Source organism: Salvelinus alpinus, chromosome 12 (genome assembly GCF_045679555.1).
Source record: "Salvelinus alpinus chromosome 12, SLU_Salpinus.1, whole genome shotgun sequence".
NCBI lineage: Eukaryota > Metazoa > Chordata > Actinopteri > Salmoniformes > Salmonidae > Salvelinus > Salvelinus alpinus.
The window spans coordinates 43,596,342-43,615,487 of NC_092097.1; the positions used below are offsets into that span (position 1 = coordinate 43,596,342).

At 43.1% G+C, this 19,146-nt stretch overlaps 1 protein-coding gene across 2 annotated transcripts; it reads left to right on the plus strand.

Annotated features, from left to right (window-relative positions):
- The first annotated feature begins 12,040 nt into the window (after positions 1–12,040).
- zbtb49 (zinc finger and BTB domain containing 49) lies at positions 12,041–18,642 on the plus strand. 2 transcript variants are annotated; one of them, XM_071336518.1, is made up of 9 exons: positions 12,041–12,289; positions 12,734–12,935; positions 13,184–14,322; positions 14,453–14,499; positions 14,605–14,678; positions 15,057–15,139; positions 16,574–16,666; positions 16,893–17,054; positions 17,318–18,642. In XM_071336518.1, the coding sequence occupies exons 2-9, from the start codon at positions 12,742–12,744 to the stop codon at positions 18,091–18,093; spliced, it is 2,568 nt and encodes an 855-aa protein (XP_071192619.1). In that variant the 5' UTR covers positions 12,041–12,289; positions 12,734–12,741; the 3' UTR covers positions 18,094–18,642. The 2 variants fall into 2 exon arrangements, with proteins under 2 accessions (XP_071192619.1, XP_071192620.1); XM_071336519.1 differs by lacking the exon at positions 16,574–16,666.
- Positions 18,643–19,146: the final 504 nt, after the last annotated feature.

Sequence of the window (19,146 nt, forward strand, 5' to 3'; positions counted from 1 at the left end):
GGTGACGCAGATGCATGTGTAGACTATAGCCCTATAGGAAAAGAGAGGCAAGCACAGACATTAACCAGGTTTCCATCCAACTATTTCATGCAGATGAATTAGGTACCTGACGCATGAAAAATGCCACAGCGGGGCTGATGGAAACAGGATATGTTGATAGAATTGTAAAAATACCGACAGACAATTTGTTCGTTCTACATGGTGGGATCTTTTTGTGCCGGCAAAAGTAATTATGCGTGAAATTGCGGTGGAAACGGATTTGATGCGCAAATATTGATACAGTATATTAGACTATACCTATCACGCGATGATATGTTGTTTGGTCCTCCCACTACGACTCCGGAAACTATGCAGTTTATTAGGTTACAGATGAAATAAATTATGATGAACTTTACAGTGTGGTAAAAGTGCACGTGATGAGCTTGATGCTCCTTTCCAATAAATATCAAGAGTCTTATTCTGGTGACATGTTAATGGTTGTGACTGCCGTTTGACAAATAAAAATAGTATTATTACTTTTATCCGTAATAATCTAATCGCCTACCCGCACACATCTGTTGAGCAGTTGGCTAGAGCATGTGTCAAGACCAGAGTGGACACATATATAACGCAAAAGTGTGCGTGTTAAAACCATCAGTAGAGTTGAAAATGCGATGGAAACCCATTTAACTTGTATTTTTAATTCGGTACATGGGAATTTAACCGCAAACGTTATTTTGATGTGCAGTATGTCATCCCGCACTGACTTTTAACTGCAATAACTCAATTTAATGTCGCCAATTAGACGAAAACCTAGCTACACAGAGAGAGAGACGCAGCAAATAATATTTCAGGAGAATTGTTAGGCTATTTAATAAATAGCAGCTAAATACTCTACATAGACAATAGGCAACACTGCATAATGACGAACGGAGGGGGAGTGGGGGGGGAGTGGGGGGGGCTGTGCCACGGTAATAATGGTATGGCCTCCAGGACACAAAGGATCTCACACCCCTGAGAAATCGGACATTACTGCTAAAAGAGTGTTACCTTTTTTTCTGGGCTCAGAGCCAGGTTTCTAGGCTATTGTGCTTTGGTTTTTCATTGTTGTACTTCATTGTTTGTAATGTTACATCTTCTCATAATATCACTACAGGCCTACATGCAAAGCTACAGTTTCTTCCTAAAACCCTGATTATTTTCTCTTATGTACAGTTTGTTCACCCATAGCCACAGGAAATAGGGGTGCTTTAAACATGTTGTATTTAATATATTTTTTTAAAGTGTGCACTAGGCCTTTATTATTCAAGTATGAGCGGAGATAAATACTAATCAGCAGAGCAAGGAGGAAAATATCCTCTCCTCCTCCTCCTCCCCCTCATCCTCTTGTCCTGCTTCTCTCTGATCCTCCTATCGTCCTCTCTCCTACTTCCTCCTCTCTCCTCCTCCTGTCCTCCTCTCTCCTCGACCTTCATCCGCTCCTCACTACCCTCCTCCTGTCCTCCTCCTCCTCCACCTACCCCTCCTCCTCCTGTCCTCCTCCCCCCTCCTCTCCTCCACCTTCTGCTTTCCCTCTTCCTCCTCCAGCTCCTTTGTCCTTGAGGCGGACTTTGCTTCTTTTTTCAATACGTGTCACTTTGCATGCATCAATGACTTCAGACAGTGGTATGCAAGTGCCTTTAAATGTTTATGTCCTATGTACAGTTGAAGTCGGAAGTTAACATACACCATAGCCAAATACATTTAAACTTAGTTTTTCACAATTCCTGACATTTATTCCTTGTAAAAATCCCCTGTCTTAGGATCAACACTTTATTTTAAGAATTTGAAAAGTCAGAATAATATTAGAGAATGATTTATTTCAGCTTTTATTTCTTTCATCACATTCCCAGTCGGTCAGAAGTTTACATACACTCAATTAGTATTTGGTAGCATTGCCTTTAAATTGTTTAACTTGGGTCAAACGTTTCGGGTAGCCTTCCACAAGCTTCCCACAATAAGTGAATTTTGGCCCATTCCTCCTGACAGAGCTGGTGTAACTGAGTCAGGTTTGTAGGCCTCCTTGCTCGCACACGCTTTTTCAGTTCAAACCCACAAATTTTCCATAGGAGTGAGGTCAGGGCTTTGTGATGGCCACTCCAATACCTTGACTTTGTTGTCCTTAAGCCATTTTGCCACAACTTTGGAAGTATGCTTGGGGTCATTGTCCATTTGGAAGACCCATTTGCAACCAAGCTTTAACTTCCTGACTGATGTCTTGAAATGTTGCTTCAATATATCCACATAATTTTCCTACCTCATGATGCCATCTATTTTGTGAAGTGCACCAGTCCCTCCTGCAGCAAAGCACCCCCACAACATGATACTGCCACCTCGTGCTTCACGGTTGGGATGGTCTTCTTCGGCTTGCAAGCGTCCCCCTTTTTCCTCCAAACATAACAATGGTCATTATGGTCAAACAGTTCTATTTTAGTTTCATCAGACCAGAGGACATTTCTCCATTTGTCACGATCGTCTTGACGTGGAAGAGAGGACCAAAACGCAGCGTGTGGAAAATACATCTTCTTTTAATGAAGGGAAAAAACAAACACTTACAAAATGAACAAAACAAACGATCGTGAAGCTATACCGAACTAAGTGCACACATGCAACATAGAACATAGACAATTACCCACATTAACCTAGTGCTTATGGCTGTCTTAAATATGGCTCCCAATCAGAGACAATTAATGACATCTGTCTCTGATTGAGAACCATTCAGGCAACCATAGACACAGCTAGCCACCTACACTAAACACAAACCCATCTACTCTACTTAACCCCCTAAACCATACAACCACCCTAGACAATAGAAAAACACATACATTCCCCATGTCACACCCTGACCTAACTAAAATAATAAAGGAAACAAAGAATACTAAGGCCAGGGCGTGACACCATTTGCAGTTGCAAACCATAGTCTGGCTTTTTATGGTGGTTTTGGAGCAGTGGCTTCTTCCTTGCTGAGCGGCCTTTCAGGTTATGTCGATATAGGACTCATTTTACTGTGGATATAGATACTTTTGTACCTGTTTCCTCCAGCATCTTCACAACGTCTTTTGCTGTTGTTATGGGATTGATTTGCACTTTTCGCACCAAAGTACGTTCATCTCTAGGAAACAGAACGCGTCTCCTTCCTGAGCGGTATGACGGGTGCGTGGTCCCATGGTGTTTATACTTGCATACTATTGTTTGTACAGAAGGTACCACGTTCTTCAGGGGTTTGGAAATTGCTCCCAAGGATGAACCAGACTTGTGGAGGTCTACAATTTTTTTTCTGGGGTCTTGCCTGATTTCTTTTGATTTTCCCATGATGTCAAGCAAACAGGCACTGAGTTTGAAGGTAGGCCTTGAAATACATCCACAGGTACACCTCCAATTGACTCAAATGATGTCAATTAGCCTATCAGAAGCTTCTAGCCATAACATCGTTTTCTGGAATTTCCCAAGCTAAATGTCTAAATGTTAACCACCCATATAAGTCAGTGTATTTGTATATATGTTTTTATTTTACTTTTTTATCTCACCTTTATTTAACCAGGCTAGTTGAGAACAAGTTCTCATTTGCAACTGCGACCTGGCCAAGATAAAGCAATGCAGTGTGACACAGACAACAACACAGACAATATACACAGATAATATTAACAGAACCTGCATATTACCACTGCAAGGTCATGAAGGTGCCAAAGCTCAACAGGAAAAATCATATCACTCGGGTAAAGGACCCCTTTCTCTTTTCATGGTCTAAACCTTTTACAATTATGACATAAGTTTGTTGGAGTCCATAGAGGTTTCTGACGTCTCTCCCTTCTCTGCTCCTTCTTTCTCTGCCTCCCTCTCTCTCTGTCAGTCTTAGATGGAGCTGGCAATCGATCAACTGGACCTGGTCCATCACATGGTGGTCTATGGCTGCACCTTGTCTGTAAACCAGACCTATGAGCAGAAATGCCATATGGGAGAACCAGCTGATGAATACATATGTGTAGTCTGCCTGTAGTGTAGGAGGGGTGAGAGACTGCCCCCTTATGGAGACTTTAATACATACAGTGGGGCAAAAAAGTATTTAGTCAGCCACCAATTGTGCAAGTTCTCCCACTTAAAAAGATGAGAGAGGCCTGTAATTTTCATCATAGGTACACTTCAACTATGATAGACAAAATGAGGAAAAAAAATTCAGAAATTCACATTGTAGGATATTTTATGAATTTATTTGCAAAATATGGTGGAAAATAAGTATTTGGTCAATAACAAAAGTTTATCTCAATACTTTGTTATATACCCTTTGTTGGCAATGCAGAGGTCAAACGTTTTCTGTAAGTCTTCACAAGGTTTCCACACACTGTTGCTGGTATTTTGGCCCATTCCTCCATGCAGATCTCCTCTAGAGCAGTGATGTTTTGGGCTGTTGCTGGGCAACACGGACTTTCAACTCCCTCCAAAGATTTTCTATGGCTATGCCACTCCAGGACCTTGAAATGCTTCTTACGAAGCCACTCCTCGTTGCCCAGGCGGTGTGTTTGGGATCATTGTCATGCTGAAAGACCCAGCCACGTTTCATCTTCAATGCCCTTGCTGATGGAAGGAGGTTTTCACTCAAAATCTCACGATACATGGCCCCATTCATTCTTTCCTTTACACGGATCAGTCGTCCTGGTCCCTTTGCAGAAAAACAGCCCCAAAGCATGATGTTTCCACCCACATGCTTCACAGTAGGTATGGTGTTCTTTGGATGCAACTCAGCATTCTTTGTCCTCCAAACACGACGAGTTGAGTTTTTACCAAAAAGTTCTATTTTGGTTTCATCTGACATTCTCCCATTCTTCTTCTGGATCATCCAAATGCTCTCTAGCAAACTTCAGACGGGCCTGGACATGCACTGGCTTAAGCAGGGGGACACGTCTGGCACTGCAGGATTTGAGTCCCTGGCGGCGTAGTGTGTTACTGATGGTAGGCTTTGTTACTTTGGTCCCAGCTCTCTGCAGGTCATTCACTAGGTCCCCCCGTGTGGTTCTGGGATTTTTGCTCACCGTTCTTGTGATCATTTTGACCCCACGGGGTGAGATCTTGCGTGGAGCCCCAGATCGAGGGAGATTATCAGTGGTCTTGTATGTCTTCCATTTCCTAATAATTGCTCCCACAGTTGATTTCTTCAAACCAAGCTGCTTACCTATTGCAGATTCAGTCTTCCCAGCCTGGTGCAGGTCTACAATTTTGTTTCTGGTGTCCTTTGACAGCTCTTTGGTCTTGGCCATAGTGGAGTTTGGAGTGTGACTGTTTGAGGTTGTGGACAGGTGTCTTTTATACTGATAACAAGTTCAAACAGGTACCATTAATACAGGTAACGAGTGGAGGACAGAGGAGCCTCTTAAAGAAGAAGTTACAGGTCTGTGAGAGCCAGAAATCTTGCTTGTTTGTAGGTGACCAAATACTTATTTTCCACCATAATTTGCAAATAAATTCATTAAAAATCCTACAATGTGATTTTCTGGATTTTTTAAAAATAATTTTGTCTGTCATAGTTGAAGTGTACCTATGATGAAAATTACAGACCTCTCTCATCTTTTTTTAAGTGGGAGAACTTGCACAATTGGTGGCTGACTAAATACTTTTTTGCCCCACTGTACACACATGCATGCATGAATTAACACCCACACACACATTAGTCTGCAATCTGTCTCTTCATTATCAATTCGTCTTCTTTGGCTTTTTAGCTTATAGAAAACACTGGCATCCCTATTGGAGGACAGGATGATGATGAGTTCTACAAGCTGGAAATTCACTACAACAACACGGTCCAGGAAGCAGATGACATTTTACTAGCTACTAGCTAGTATAACCATTTTCCAAACTACTGATAATGGATCAACAAGCTTTCCATGCTCCAATCTTAATTATAGTGTGTGACATGCAAATTGTGTGTAGGTATGTATTATGTGTATAATGAGGGAGGAGTTTTTGTTGTGCGCTTCCTGTCTTGGCTTGTTAGTTTCAATCCCTTTCTCTCTTGCTCTGACATCCCTCCCCGCATATCTTCTGTCCTGCTACAGGCAATCAGGACCAGAGACAGTGGAATATAGGACACAACCGGCATCAGCTGTGGATTTGGAAACTAGAGGTGTAATATGTATGTTCAATATGCATATCAGTCAGAATCTGACTTGTTTTCCACAGATAAATGACCACAAAATTCACAGCAACGTGTAAACCAGAGGAGGCTGGTGGGAGGAGCTATATGAGGACGTGTTCATTGCAATGGCTGGAATGGAATCAATGGCATGGTATCAAACACATGGAAACAACATGTTTGACTCCATTCCAGCCTCCTCTGGTGTAAACTCTGTGGATTTGGAAACTAGAGGTGCTCCTGAGAAGAATGGGCCCTCATTTACTGTGACACAATGTACAGGAAATTGTGTACAGTGCAATATGAATGACAGAACGTTGTGTGCAGTGTAATACAAATGGGTTAAATAACAAAGGAATTTAAATGTGTTTTCTAAAGTTGAATATTCTAAATATATTATTATTATTGTTATTAAATGTGTTTTCTAAAGTTGAATATTCCAATTATATTATTATTATTTATAATAGCAATATAAATCATGTTTTGTTATTTGTATTACTGTTGTTACGATAATAACTATCTAGCAATTTGTATTTATTTCTTTTATTTAACCTTTATTTAAGTAGGCAAGTCAGTTAAGAACAAATTCTTATTTACAAGGACGGCCTACCCCGGCCAAACTGCGCCGCCCTATGAGACTCCCAATCACGGCCGGTTATCATACAGCTCAGGATTGGACCAGGGTCTGTACTGATGCATCTATTACTGAGATGCAGTGCCTTAGACTGCTGTGCCACTTGGGAGCTGTAATCATTACTGTTGATGCTGTTAACAATATTGTCAATGCCATAATGTAATTTCTACTATTTAAAAAATATATATATTGCTAAACAATATTCAAAGTATGCTAACATTTACGAATAAAATGTTAAGAGTTTCGACCATTAGTGTTATTTTTTTATCATCTTCATTGGGGGACTAAAATAAAATAAAAAATGTCACATGCTCCGAATACAACAGGTGTAGAGACCTTGCAGTGAAATGCTTACTTGCAAGCCCTTAACCAACAATGCATGTTTAAGAAAAAAAGTGCTAAGTAAAAAAAAATGTGCAAAAGAAAAAAAAGAATGTACAAATAACTAATAATTAAAGAGCAGCAGTAAAATAACAGTAGCGAGGCTATATATGTAACTTCTGCTTCCAACTCACACCCTCAAACACCTAGATCCTGTCACGATCGTCGTCTGGAGAAGGAGAGGAGGACCAAGGTGCAGCGTGGTAAGTGTTCATTATTTTAATTAAAATATGAAACACTTGACAACACAACAAATACGATAAACGAACAGTCCTGTAAGGTGAACACACAAAACAGAAAACAACCACCCACAAACACAGGTGGGAACAGGCTACCTAAGTATGATTCTCAATCAGAGACAACGATAGACAGCTGCCTCTGATTGAGAACCATACCAGGCCAAACACATAGAAATACAAAACAAGGACAACATAGAACACCAGACATAGAATGCCCACCCAAACTCACGCCCTGACCAACCACAAAGAGACATAAAAAGGATCTCTACGGTCAGGGCGTGACAGATCCCCTGAACGCAGCTCACTCTCCAGAGCCCAATCACCTGAATTCTAATCACCTGTTCACACACCTGTATGTTATTATCACACACTTTTTAGTTCAGTTCTTTGCACCCCATCACTGTGAGGTATTGTTAGTCTTGTGACACACGTCTTTCAGAGCTCTGTTTTTCCCGTGATTTACAGGATTTCCTGTTATCTACCTATTGCCTGATCTCCCGGACTATGTTACTAGCCCTTTCCCTGCCTGTACTGTTGCCCTTTTGTACCCCCTGTGTATAAATTTCTGTCTGTCCCTGGACCCAGCTACCTGCCTCCTCCTGTGGTCCTTTGCAATAAACACCTGCTGCGCCCTGCGCTTGAAACCAGCTCTCTGTCTCCCCTCGTGTTCAATACAATGTACAGGGTGTACCGGTACAGAGTCAATGTGCGGGGGCACAGGTTAGTCGAGGTAATTGAGGTAATATGTACATGTAGGTAGAGGTAAAGTGACTATGCATAGATAATAAACAGAGAGTAACAGCAGCGTAAAAGAGGGTTTGGGGTTTTCGGGGGACAATGCAAATATTCCAGGGAGCCATTTGATGTAGAGGAGTCTTATGGCTTGGGGGTAGAAGCTGTTAAGAAGCCTTTTGGACCTAGACTTGGCGCTCCGGTAGGGCCTTTTTAGTGCCTTCCTCTGACACCGCCTGGTATAGAGGTCCTGGATGGCAGGAAGCTTGGCCCCAGTGATGTACTAGGCCATACGCACTAACCTCCGTAGTGCATTGTGGTCTGAGGCCGAGCAGTTGCCATACCAGGCCGGGATGCAACCAGTCAGGATGCTCTCGATGGTGCAGCTGTAGAACCTTTTGAGGATCTGAGTACCCATGCCAATCTTCAGTCTCCTGAGGGGGAATAGGCTTTGTCGTGCCCTCTTCATGACTGTCTTGGTGTGCTTGGACCATGATAGTTTGTTGGTGATGTGGACACCAAGGAACTTGAAGCTCTCAACCTGCTCCACTACAGCCATGTCAATGAGTATGAGGACATGCTCGGTCCTCCTTTTCCTGTAGTCCACAATCATCTCCTTTGTCTTTATCACGTTGAGGGAGAGGTTGTTATCCTGGCACCACACGGCCAGGTCTCTTACCTCCTCCCTATACGCTGTGTCTTTGGCAAACTTAATGTTCCTTGCCATGCAGTAATGGGTGAACAGGGAGTACAGGAGGGGACTGAGGGCGCACCCCTGAGGGGCCCCCGTGTGGAGGATCAGTGTGAAAGATGTGCTGTTACCTAGTGACCCATCAGGAAGTCCCGGATCTAGTTGCAGATGGAGGTGTTTAGTCCCAGGGCCCTTAACTCTGAGATCCCTAAAGATTGGAAAGCTGCCGCAGTCATCCCCCTCTTCAAAGGGGGAGACAATCTAGACCCAAACTGTTACAGACTTATATCTATCCTACCCTGCCTTTCTAAAGTCTTCGAAAGCCAAGTTAACAAACAGATCACCGACCATTTCGAATAACACCGTACCTTCTCCGCTATGCAATCTGGTTTCCGAACTGGTTATGGGTGCACCTCAGCCACGCTCAAAGTCCTAAACGATATCATAACCGCCATCGATAAAAGACAATACTGTGCAGCTGTCTTCATCAACCTGGCCAAGGCTTTCGACTCTGTCAATCACCGCATTCTTATCGGCAGACTCAATAGCCTTGGTTTCTCAAATGACTGCCTCGCCTGTTTCACCAACTACTTCTCAGATAGAGTTCAGTGTGTCAAATCGGAGGGCCTGTTGTCCGGACCTCTGGCAGTCTCTGTGGGGGTGCCACAGGGTTCAATTCTCGGGCCGACTCTTTTCTCTGTATACGTCAATGATGTCGCTCTTGCTGCTAGTGATTCTCTGATCCAACTCTACGAAGACGACACCATTCTGTATACTTCTGGCCCTTCTTTGGACACTGTGTTAACTAACCTCCAAACGAGCTTCAATGCCATACAACACTACTTCCGTGGCCTCCAACTGCTCTTAAACGCTAGTAAAACCAAATGCATGCTTTTCAACCGTTTGCTGCCCGCACCCGCCCGCCTGACTAGCATCACTACTCTGGATGGTTCTGACTTAGAATATGTGGACAACTACAAATACATAGGTGTCTGGTTAGACTGTAAACTCTCCTTCCAGACTCACATTAAGCTTCTCCAATCCAAAATAAAATCTAGAATCGGCTTCCTATTTCGCAACAAACATCCTTCACTCATGCTGCCAAACATACCCTCGTAAAACTGACTATCCTATTGATCCTTGACTTCGGCAATGTCATTTACAAAATAGCCTCCACCACTCTACTCAGCAAACTGGATGTAGTCTATCACAGTGCCATCCGTTTTGTCACCAAAGCCCCATATACCACCCACCACTGCGACCTGTTGGCTGGCCCTCGATTCATATTCGTCGCCAAACCCACTTGCTCCAGGTCGTCTATAAGTCCTTGCTAGGTAAAGCCCCACCTTATCTCAGCTCACTGGTCACCATAGCAGCACCCACCCGTAGCACACGCTCCAGCAGGTATATTTCATTGGTCATTCCCAAAGCCAACTCCTCCTTTGGCCGCCTTTCCTTCCAGTTCTCTGCTGTCAATGACTAGAACAAATTGCAAAAATCACTGAAGCTGAAGTCTTATATCTCCCTCACTAACTTTAAGCATCAGCTGTCAGTGCAGCATACCGATCATTGCACCTGTACACAGACCATCTGTGAATAGCACACCCAACTACCTCATCCCCATATTGTTATTTATCTTTTTGCTCCTTTGCACCCCAGTATCTCTACTGCACATTCATCATCTGCACATCTGTCACTCGTGTTTAATTGCTAAATTGTAATTATTTCGCCACTATGGCCTATTTATTTCCTTCTCTTCCCAATCTTACTACATTTGCACACACTGTATATATCGTGTTATTGACTGTACGTTTGTTATCCCATGTGTAACTCTGTGTTGTTTGTGCCGCACTGTTTTGCTTTATCTTGGCCAGGTCGCAGTTATAAATGAGAACTTGTTCTCAACTGACCTACCTGGTTATTAAATAAAGGTGAAATAAAAAAATAAAAAATAAACAATAGTGATGAGCTTTGATGGCGCTATGATGTTGAACGCTGAGCTATAGTCAATGAATAGCATTCTCACGTAGGTGTTCCTTTTGTCCAGGTGGGAAAGGAAAGTGTAGAGTGCAATGGAGATCGGCATCATCTGTGGAACTGTTGGGGCGGGTATGCAAATTGGAGTGGGTCTAGGGTTTCTGGGATAATGGTTTTGATGTGAGCCATGACCAGCCTTTCAAAGCACTTCATGGCTACAGACATGAGTGCTACGGGTCGGTAGTCATTTAGGCAAGTTACCTTAGTGTGCTTGGGCACAGGGACTACGACGGTCTGCTTGAAACATGTTGGTATTACAGACTCAGTCAGGGACAGGTTGAAAATATCAGTGAAGACACTTACTAGTTGGTCAGCGCATGCTCAGAGTACACGTACTGGTAATCCGTCTGCCTTGCGGCCTTGTGAATGTTGACTTGTTTAAAGGTCTTACTCACATTGGCTGCGGAGAGTGTGATCACACAGTCATCCGGAACAGCTGATGCTCTCATAAATGCTTCAGTGTTGCTTGCCTCGAAGTGAGCATAGAAGTAATTTAGCTCGTCTGGTAGGCTCATGTCACTGGGCAGCTCGCGGCTGGACTTCCCTTTGTAGTCTGTAATAGTTTGCAAGACACTTCTATTTTTAACAGAGATTGCTGAGGTCACAGCCTTTTTGCTAGTTTTTGCTTACCCTGCGTTCATAACCAGTGGAAAGGTGGTGTTTATAGTGCATTCAGGACAACTGCGAATTCAAAAAAAATACGAGGTCAAATCATGACGTTGGTGATCGTCAGGTCAGAAATACAGAGCTCCAGAAAGAGACCAGAGTTCCCAAGTTGGAATTGTTTTTTAAACACTATAATTTCTTTACAAATGTTATAGCTGTAATTTTAGTTTATGGTTTATGCAGCTTGTTGGCCATTAGCCAATCGGCATTTCTCAACGAGTTCAAAGCACGGGAATGCCTTCAACTAGTAATTACGGCTTCACAACTGGAACATTCCCACCTCCCACTTGGTGACGAACGCAGCTGTAATTTTAGTTTATGGTTTATGCAGCTTGTTGGCCATTAGCCAATCGGCATTTCTCAACGAGTTCAAAGCACGGGAATGCCTTCAACTGTTAATTACGGCTTCACATCTGGTACATTCCCACCTCCCACTTGGTGACGAACGCAGCATAACCGGTCAACGTACACGTGACTTCTTTCTAGACAGGAAGTGTTACATTATTTACATTCCCGAAAATACAGCAGCTGGTTTTGAAGGGGTTCCAGGTCATGATTCTTAAAGACGTTCAAAAAAATGATACTTTAGTGTTTACCCAGAGATGAACATAGTTTAATGGTCGTTCCTACATAAAGTAGAAGTAATATTGTCTCGTAAGAGTTGGTATTACGTATTTTCTCTTTGGCTAAGTGTGGAAAGTCATACCGGAAGTTATGTAACATGTTTGAAAGGGACCAATCATCCAAATGAAATATAAATTATAGAGGTAAGTCAGCGAAAGAAGTATTACATAGTTATGTAGTGGCTGAATAACATCAGTATATGTTGTAATTAGAACCATGTCTATTAGTACAGTTGCAGGTCGCTTAATGTAACTCCCGTATTGGTCAAATTTTCTCGTTGTTGGTCTCAAAACAGTAATAGGTGTTTGCGCGGTTCTTGCAATGTTATCTTCCTAAATTAATCGTGTTGCCTAAATATTCTGCACTTGTCACACGTTAGTCAATCCCCATATAATTGAGTTGTAGTTTCATAAATAGGCCTACTGCTGTCATGTTTCCCCGCTGTCTAAATAACCCTCGAATTCTATCCAGGGGGCCCATAGTAATACATTTCAACAATTAAGTGATACAATTTCAATGAGAGGCAGTACATTGCTTGTTTGTAAATAATATATGCTCAGTTCTTCTGTTTTATTAATGTTTTCTAGTTGTTTTGATGGTCACTTCCCTGGGTCACCTGAAGACTGTTCTTAAAAGCATGGAAACGTTGTCCAGTCACAGTGCTTACCTTCTCCAGCAGTTACAGGAGCAGAGGATACAGGGGCTTCTCTGTGACTGCATGCTAGTAGTCAAAGGAGTATGCTTCAAAGCCCACAAAAATGTACTTGCTGCATTTAGTTCCTATTTCAGGTGTGTCATTAATAATAATCATCCACAAGTCATGTAGTGAATATATTCAAGAATATTGCCATACTAGATTGAATACCTTGATTCTTAGGATTTTGTTTTTCCCTTACTACTGCTATTAAACAAAACAGACATGAAATGGAGATTCAACACGCTTTGTGTTCTCATATTATAGCCTGATAGAGCTCTACAGGGATAAATTAGCAATGTGTCGACATTGTAAAATAACCTTTTAACTTTTGTGCCAGCAGGTCTTTGTTCCAAAATTCGCCAAGTCAAAAAAATGACGTTTTTCAACTGGTCATTCAGGATGTGGGAGGTATAGGCCAGATACTGGACTACATGTACACTTCCCATCTAGATGTCAACCAGGACAATGTACAAGCACTGTTGGACATCGCCCAGTGCTTACAGGTCCCAAATGTACAGAGCATGTGCAACACTTTCCTGAAACCCAGCGCTCCTGCCGTGGAGGCCCCTTCTTTCTCATTGTCTGGTGTCTTGACCTCGGAACACGACTACCTCCTCGGGACAGGCCTTTCCCAAGACGTGGACCTTCCTTGCCCTTCTTCGGTAGGCCAGAGGTCTGCCTTTGGCAGTGGGGCACCAATGTCCCATGGTGGGAACGCTACCTCTGAGACTACAGCCATTACCCAGCCAGTCCCAGAGAAGCAGCTAGTACACGGCTACAAGCTACGCAACTTCTACAGCAAGCAGTACTTCAAGCAGAGTGCTGCTGCTGAGACTAGCAATGCAGCATTAAACCAAGGCCCAAGCCCCCTGGTGCTGGTTGAAGAGCAGCAGTTCCAATTTGGGGTCACACAACCATGCGCGAATGCCCCTGTATGTTCAGGCAATGCGATTCAGTCAAACCCACCCTGTCTGCAGGCTATACCAGCTGAGAAGAGGTTTGGTTCAACGTTGCCTGCTGAAGACTTGTCAACCACAGCCAACCCAGGAGGAAAAGTCTCCCCTGTCAACAAGCCCATGCGGCCAAAGAAAGCCGTCTACCTGAAGAAATACAACTACCTGCGCCCTCAGAAGGCTCTAGAAGAGATGTGCCTGGAGCAGAGCAGCGAACCAGTCAACCACTGCACAAAGGTGACTCACCAAGAGGAGGTAGTGGTCCAGAGTGAGACACCTGAAGCTCCCGTAGACTGCCTACCTCCCATAGACTGCCTGGCCAGAGACAGGGAAGTGGTGTTGGAGACCGCAATGGATTCTCAACTTCCAAGTCCACCTCCTGTTGACCAAGAGGAGGAACCGGACCCACCAACCATCAGTGATCCAACAGAACCAACTGGGCATAAGGTGCAGTACTGCTGTGAGATGTGCGGGAAGACTTTTAAACACCCAAGCAACCTGGAACTTCACAAGCGCTCACACACTGGTAGTTTGTTAATTTCACTATTGTGTCATTACTGATTTTTGGAGCTTTAAAATGTGTGGGAAAAATGCACAAAAAAGTTGTATGCTGACTTTTTGTAAGGTGAAAAAAAAAAAGTTTTTTTTTCTCACAGGGGAGAAACCATTCCAGTGTAATGTTTGTAGGAAAAACTTTTCACAGGTAAAGGTGCACAGTTATCCTTTGTTCAATCAATTTATGAAAGTCATTTAGTGTGTCCACTAGGCAATTAGGGAGGTTTACATGAACACTGTTTTTTTTTGACAGGCAGGTAATTTGCAGACCCATTTACGACGCCATTCTGGAGAAAAACCTTACATTTGTGAACTCTGTGGGAAAAGGTAAACACTTTTTTTTTTACAATTTAGAAAAGTTTTCCATATTGGGTCATCTGTCACCATACTGCTAGAATGGACAGCTCTAAATCAGTTGTCTCCAACTCTGGTCCTGGTCAGTTACTTGGTGGGCAGGCTTTTGATCTAGCCTAGCAGTTGTAGACCCTTGCTCTAGATAGCACTGTGAAGGGCACTACATATACATAACACATTTACAAACAATACATTAGACCTTCATAAGCAGTAACAACAATCATGAATGTGCATGTGCCATAGCCGTCTAGATAACAATGGATGTGAGTCATAACATTGACTCAGCCATCTAATGAGGTGTATTTGTGTTATGCTGACTACTTCTCCTTCCCTCACTGTGGCATCTCCCAGCTTTGCTGCCTCGGGGGATGTTCAGCGTCACATTGTGATCCACACGGGAGAGCGGCCACACCTGTGTGACATATGTGGACGCGGTGAGTGCTACAACCAACAAATTACTTATCCCAGTATGGATCCCTGGCACAATATAAACATCGATTCTTAGATGTTAGTGTTCCTATGTGTGTTTTAAGGTGGGCAGTATATAATGTTTGAGAAATCAAACATCAATGAATAATTCTAACATTCTCATAACATTACAAGGCCTGCTATATATATAAGCATTTAAAAATGTAAAGAAACAACAATTAAACGTGTTTATAATAGTGATGGAAAGTTTGGCTCATTTTACTTATCTTTTCGACTCCTTCAGTCATAAGAACAAATCTTTAGACTAATTTTGTTCATTTGAGTCAATAATGGCCAGAGCACGCTGGACCCCCTACTGGCGGAAGATGAACTGAAAACTCGAAAGAGGCTTGTAGACTCATGACTGTCTCATTCACATGTGTGGGGGTATATTTTTGCATTACCAAATGAGGAGAGTTAAACTTCACACACCAGTCAGAGTTATACTTAAACTACATCTTTAATAATAAGAGTTTGCAATAGCGATTTTTGACTTTCAATGATGCACTATCTCTAATGAACCATTGAAAAGTACCAACATAAAAGTACAAAGATCTTTTATAGCCAAGATACACCCCTCAATTAACATGACGAACCACAGATCTTAGGAACAGTTCACAAAGGTTAAGATTTGTATGAAAGATATCTATAAAACATAGCAGACAGTTACTGCTGTGTCAACAGTTTTCATTGTAAAGACCAGTGTCTGGCCCTCCTACTCCAAACTAGAACCCTCTCTCCCTGGTACGGTATAGAACAGAACCATTAGCTCATGTTCTCTGGAATGCTCTTTAGGTTTTATCACCCAAAGACATCGTAAATCTCCTCTGTCAGTGCTATCTCAGAGGCCCATCCTCAGTGGAACCCACACACAATAGTTAACAGAATATTCTATTCTGTCGAATAAAACAACCATTATAATGCAATACAAGCATTATAACATAATCTTGCAATTTTCCACGACACATGTCGTTCACCATAGCGGGCTTAGCGTAATTTGTGACTGAGACTTATACATGTGTGCTTTAAACAATATACATTTGTTGATTGCTAGGCATACAAATAAGATAATTTATTGATATATTTGAAACAAGGTCTAGTTGTGGCAACAACCGGACTAGATTGTGAACGACTCTTGGCGGAATGCATTGCGTGACTGCCGTGAGGCTCAAGCACAATGTCGCTTGCAAACTGCACCTCCCGAACACATTTTTTTCTCGAGTTCGAATTTGTTGACCAGGGGCTGTGTATGTTTTGGTTCTACAAAGCTGTGTCCATCATAAAATTCAATACTAAATTAATTGCATTCATTCTTGCACCATGCAATCTATTATCAGTTCTAAACATGTATTTTTCTTCTCAGTGCTCATGATGTATTTTCCTGCATGCGTATATGACAGACAGTTGGTGGTCGGAGCACGTCTCTGGAGCCGCTGAGCTGGAGGAGCGTGTATTAATCCTGCTGAAAGACTCATTGCTACCAGCACTAGCAGGTCAAATGAACGACTAAAACGAATGAGTCACTCAGAAAAACAAATCATGACTCTCGAGTCAGTTACAAGAGTCGTTCAAAAAGGACAAATTGTTTGCAAACTGCACATCACTAGTTTTATAAACATGCATTTATTAAGGATGATTCATGTCGATCTCCTATCTATCCATTATTATTAAGTGTTATCAAGTCCTCATTGAATGCCTGTTGTATCCTTCCTTACTCAGGGTTCAGCAACATCAGCAACCTGAAGGAGCACAAGAAGACTCACACTACAGACAGAGAGTTCACCTGTGACCAGTGTGGCAAGTCCTTCAACATGCACAGGAAACTGCTGAAGCACAAGATCAGACACTCCGGGGAGAAACCGCACACCTGCCAGACTTGTGGTGCGTATCAACCTGTATTAGGACAGCCTCTGAGGGGACAGACCCTGAGGCTGTCTGAATATGGATACTGTATTTTATAGATAGACATGAAGACCACAAGAAAAGATTGGTAGAAAAAAAAGTGTCTGTGAATGTAGTTTTCCAAATTCAGGCAACAGTATATTTTTCTGCATGACGGCAGTTGTTGAGAGCACATATCAATGGATGGTTGATTGTGTTGGTTGGGTACATATCATGATAACTCATATCAAACCGTACCACAGGGAAGAGCTTTGCTGGGTCGGGCGACCTGCGTCGCCATGTGAGAACGCACACGGGGGAGAGACCCTACCTCTGCAACACCTGCGGCAAGAGCTTCACCCGCTCGGCTGTCCTGAGGAGACACTGCAGCATGCACTGCAAGGCCACGCCTGACGACTCCAGCCCTGACGTAGAGGACCCAGAGCAGCCTGGCAGTAGCAGTACTGATGGAGGAGGAGGAGGAGGCCCATTCCACAAGACTGTCAGCCACAGTAAAGCACCTGAGCCCAGGCAACCACCACCAACCTCCAATACCGTGATGGAGCTCGATAAGCCTTCGCCCCCACCAGCACATACAGAAGCCCTGTCGACTAGCATCCACCTCAGCCCGTCTACCTCAACGTCCTTCCCCGAGCTGCGCTCCATCGTGCCCCAGCACCTCGCCATCGTGCCCCAGCACCTCCTCCCCTCCACCCCCTCCCAGCAGCAGGAGAAGTGCCCTCCTCTAGCAGACTCCCTGAAACTGGGCAAAACTCACCTACATCAAGAGGCCCTTGTGTTTGGCCCATATGTGGAGAATGGGCCGGTGGGTGTGGAGATACAACAGCAGGGGTCTGGGGCCTCGGTGGTTGCCCGACCGTACCTCTCAGCCCCAGACAGTTACTGTGGGGCCCTCCCAGGGGCTAGCCGCCCCAGTGGTACCCCCTACAGGGCAAGTGAGGGACCCTTCTTTTCCAGTGTAACACTATGGGGGCTGGCCATGAAAACACTGCAGAATGACAATGACCTGGAGCAGTGAAAGCTGGAGCAAGTAGTGTGTCTAATGTGGCTTCCTTTCCTCGTCTCGTCTCCATTGTCAGGACTGATTTGAAGACACTGTTGTAGGGCAAATCCACATGATGATACCTACTGGTGATCATCATTCATCTGTTCAGTTCTTTCACATCATTGTAGATGAAGGGAAGGAGATGAGGAAAGGAGGTCACTTTAGTCTATTCAGAACTAGCCATAGAGTTCCCTTATGAAGGAAGACTGCTTAGCACTATGATATTATCTAACTTCAATGAATAGAATATAACACTCAGGTATTTCCTTTTATAGGATATTGTTTTTAGAACAATTTGTTATAAAGATGGCAACAAATGTATATTCTTTCTGGATAAGTATGCACTGTTTTGAAATAAAAGATGCCAAAAATATAGTTTTTTAGTTTAAAATATATTGTATTTTCATGCAGTAATGTTACAATGGTGTATTGTGTAAGCCTGCTCTGTCAACCACACAACATAGAGGAAATGTATTTCTGGTTCATTATGGCTTCAATAAATGTCTCCTTTAGTGGCTCCAAGCCAGTGGCTAAGTTCTCTCTTCAGAACAGGGATTTAGTCTGCAGTCTGAGTTCTCTGACCTCCTCCATGAAGACCCAAACATTAGACATGAACGTGAAGTCATGAGAATGATCACGGCTAAGGTCTATGGATTGAGAATAGGCACAGACAATGTTGCAGCAGTGCATAGAATATATCAAAAAGTCAGAGAAATATTGCTATAATCTTGTAATATTTACTATAAATTCACAATCGAAAATTTCACGGTAAAGTGGAATGGGAACAATAGCAAAGCATAGCAAAATGTCTATCAGAAGGCCTTCCCGCAGCCACTGCCCTAAAACAGGTTCATGTGAGCTGGGCACGGCGCTGTTCAGCGGCTATGGAGCTGAAATTGGAGATCAGTCCTCCACTTCGCGTTGATCGCAGTACTGTTTTTGGTGCGCCAGTTTTATGACACAGTAAGGACTACATTTCTCAAACTAATCACAACTATTCATTTTTGGGGTGAAGAACTATAGCTA

Bases quoted from the DNA above. Each gene is read 5' to 3' on its own strand.
- zbtb49 (XM_071336518.1), top strand. From the start codon at position 12,742: ATGGTCACTTCCCTGGGTCACCTGAAGACTGTTCTTAAAAGCATGGAA. The intron at 15,140-16,573 runs GTGAGTGCTACA...CGTATATGACAG, and splicing joins GTGTGACATATGTGGACGCG to ACAGTTGGTGGTCGGAGCAC. The intron at 17,055-17,317 runs GTGCGTATCAAC...ACCGTACCACAG, and splicing joins GCACACCTGCCAGACTTGTG to GGAAGAGCTTTGCTGGGTCG.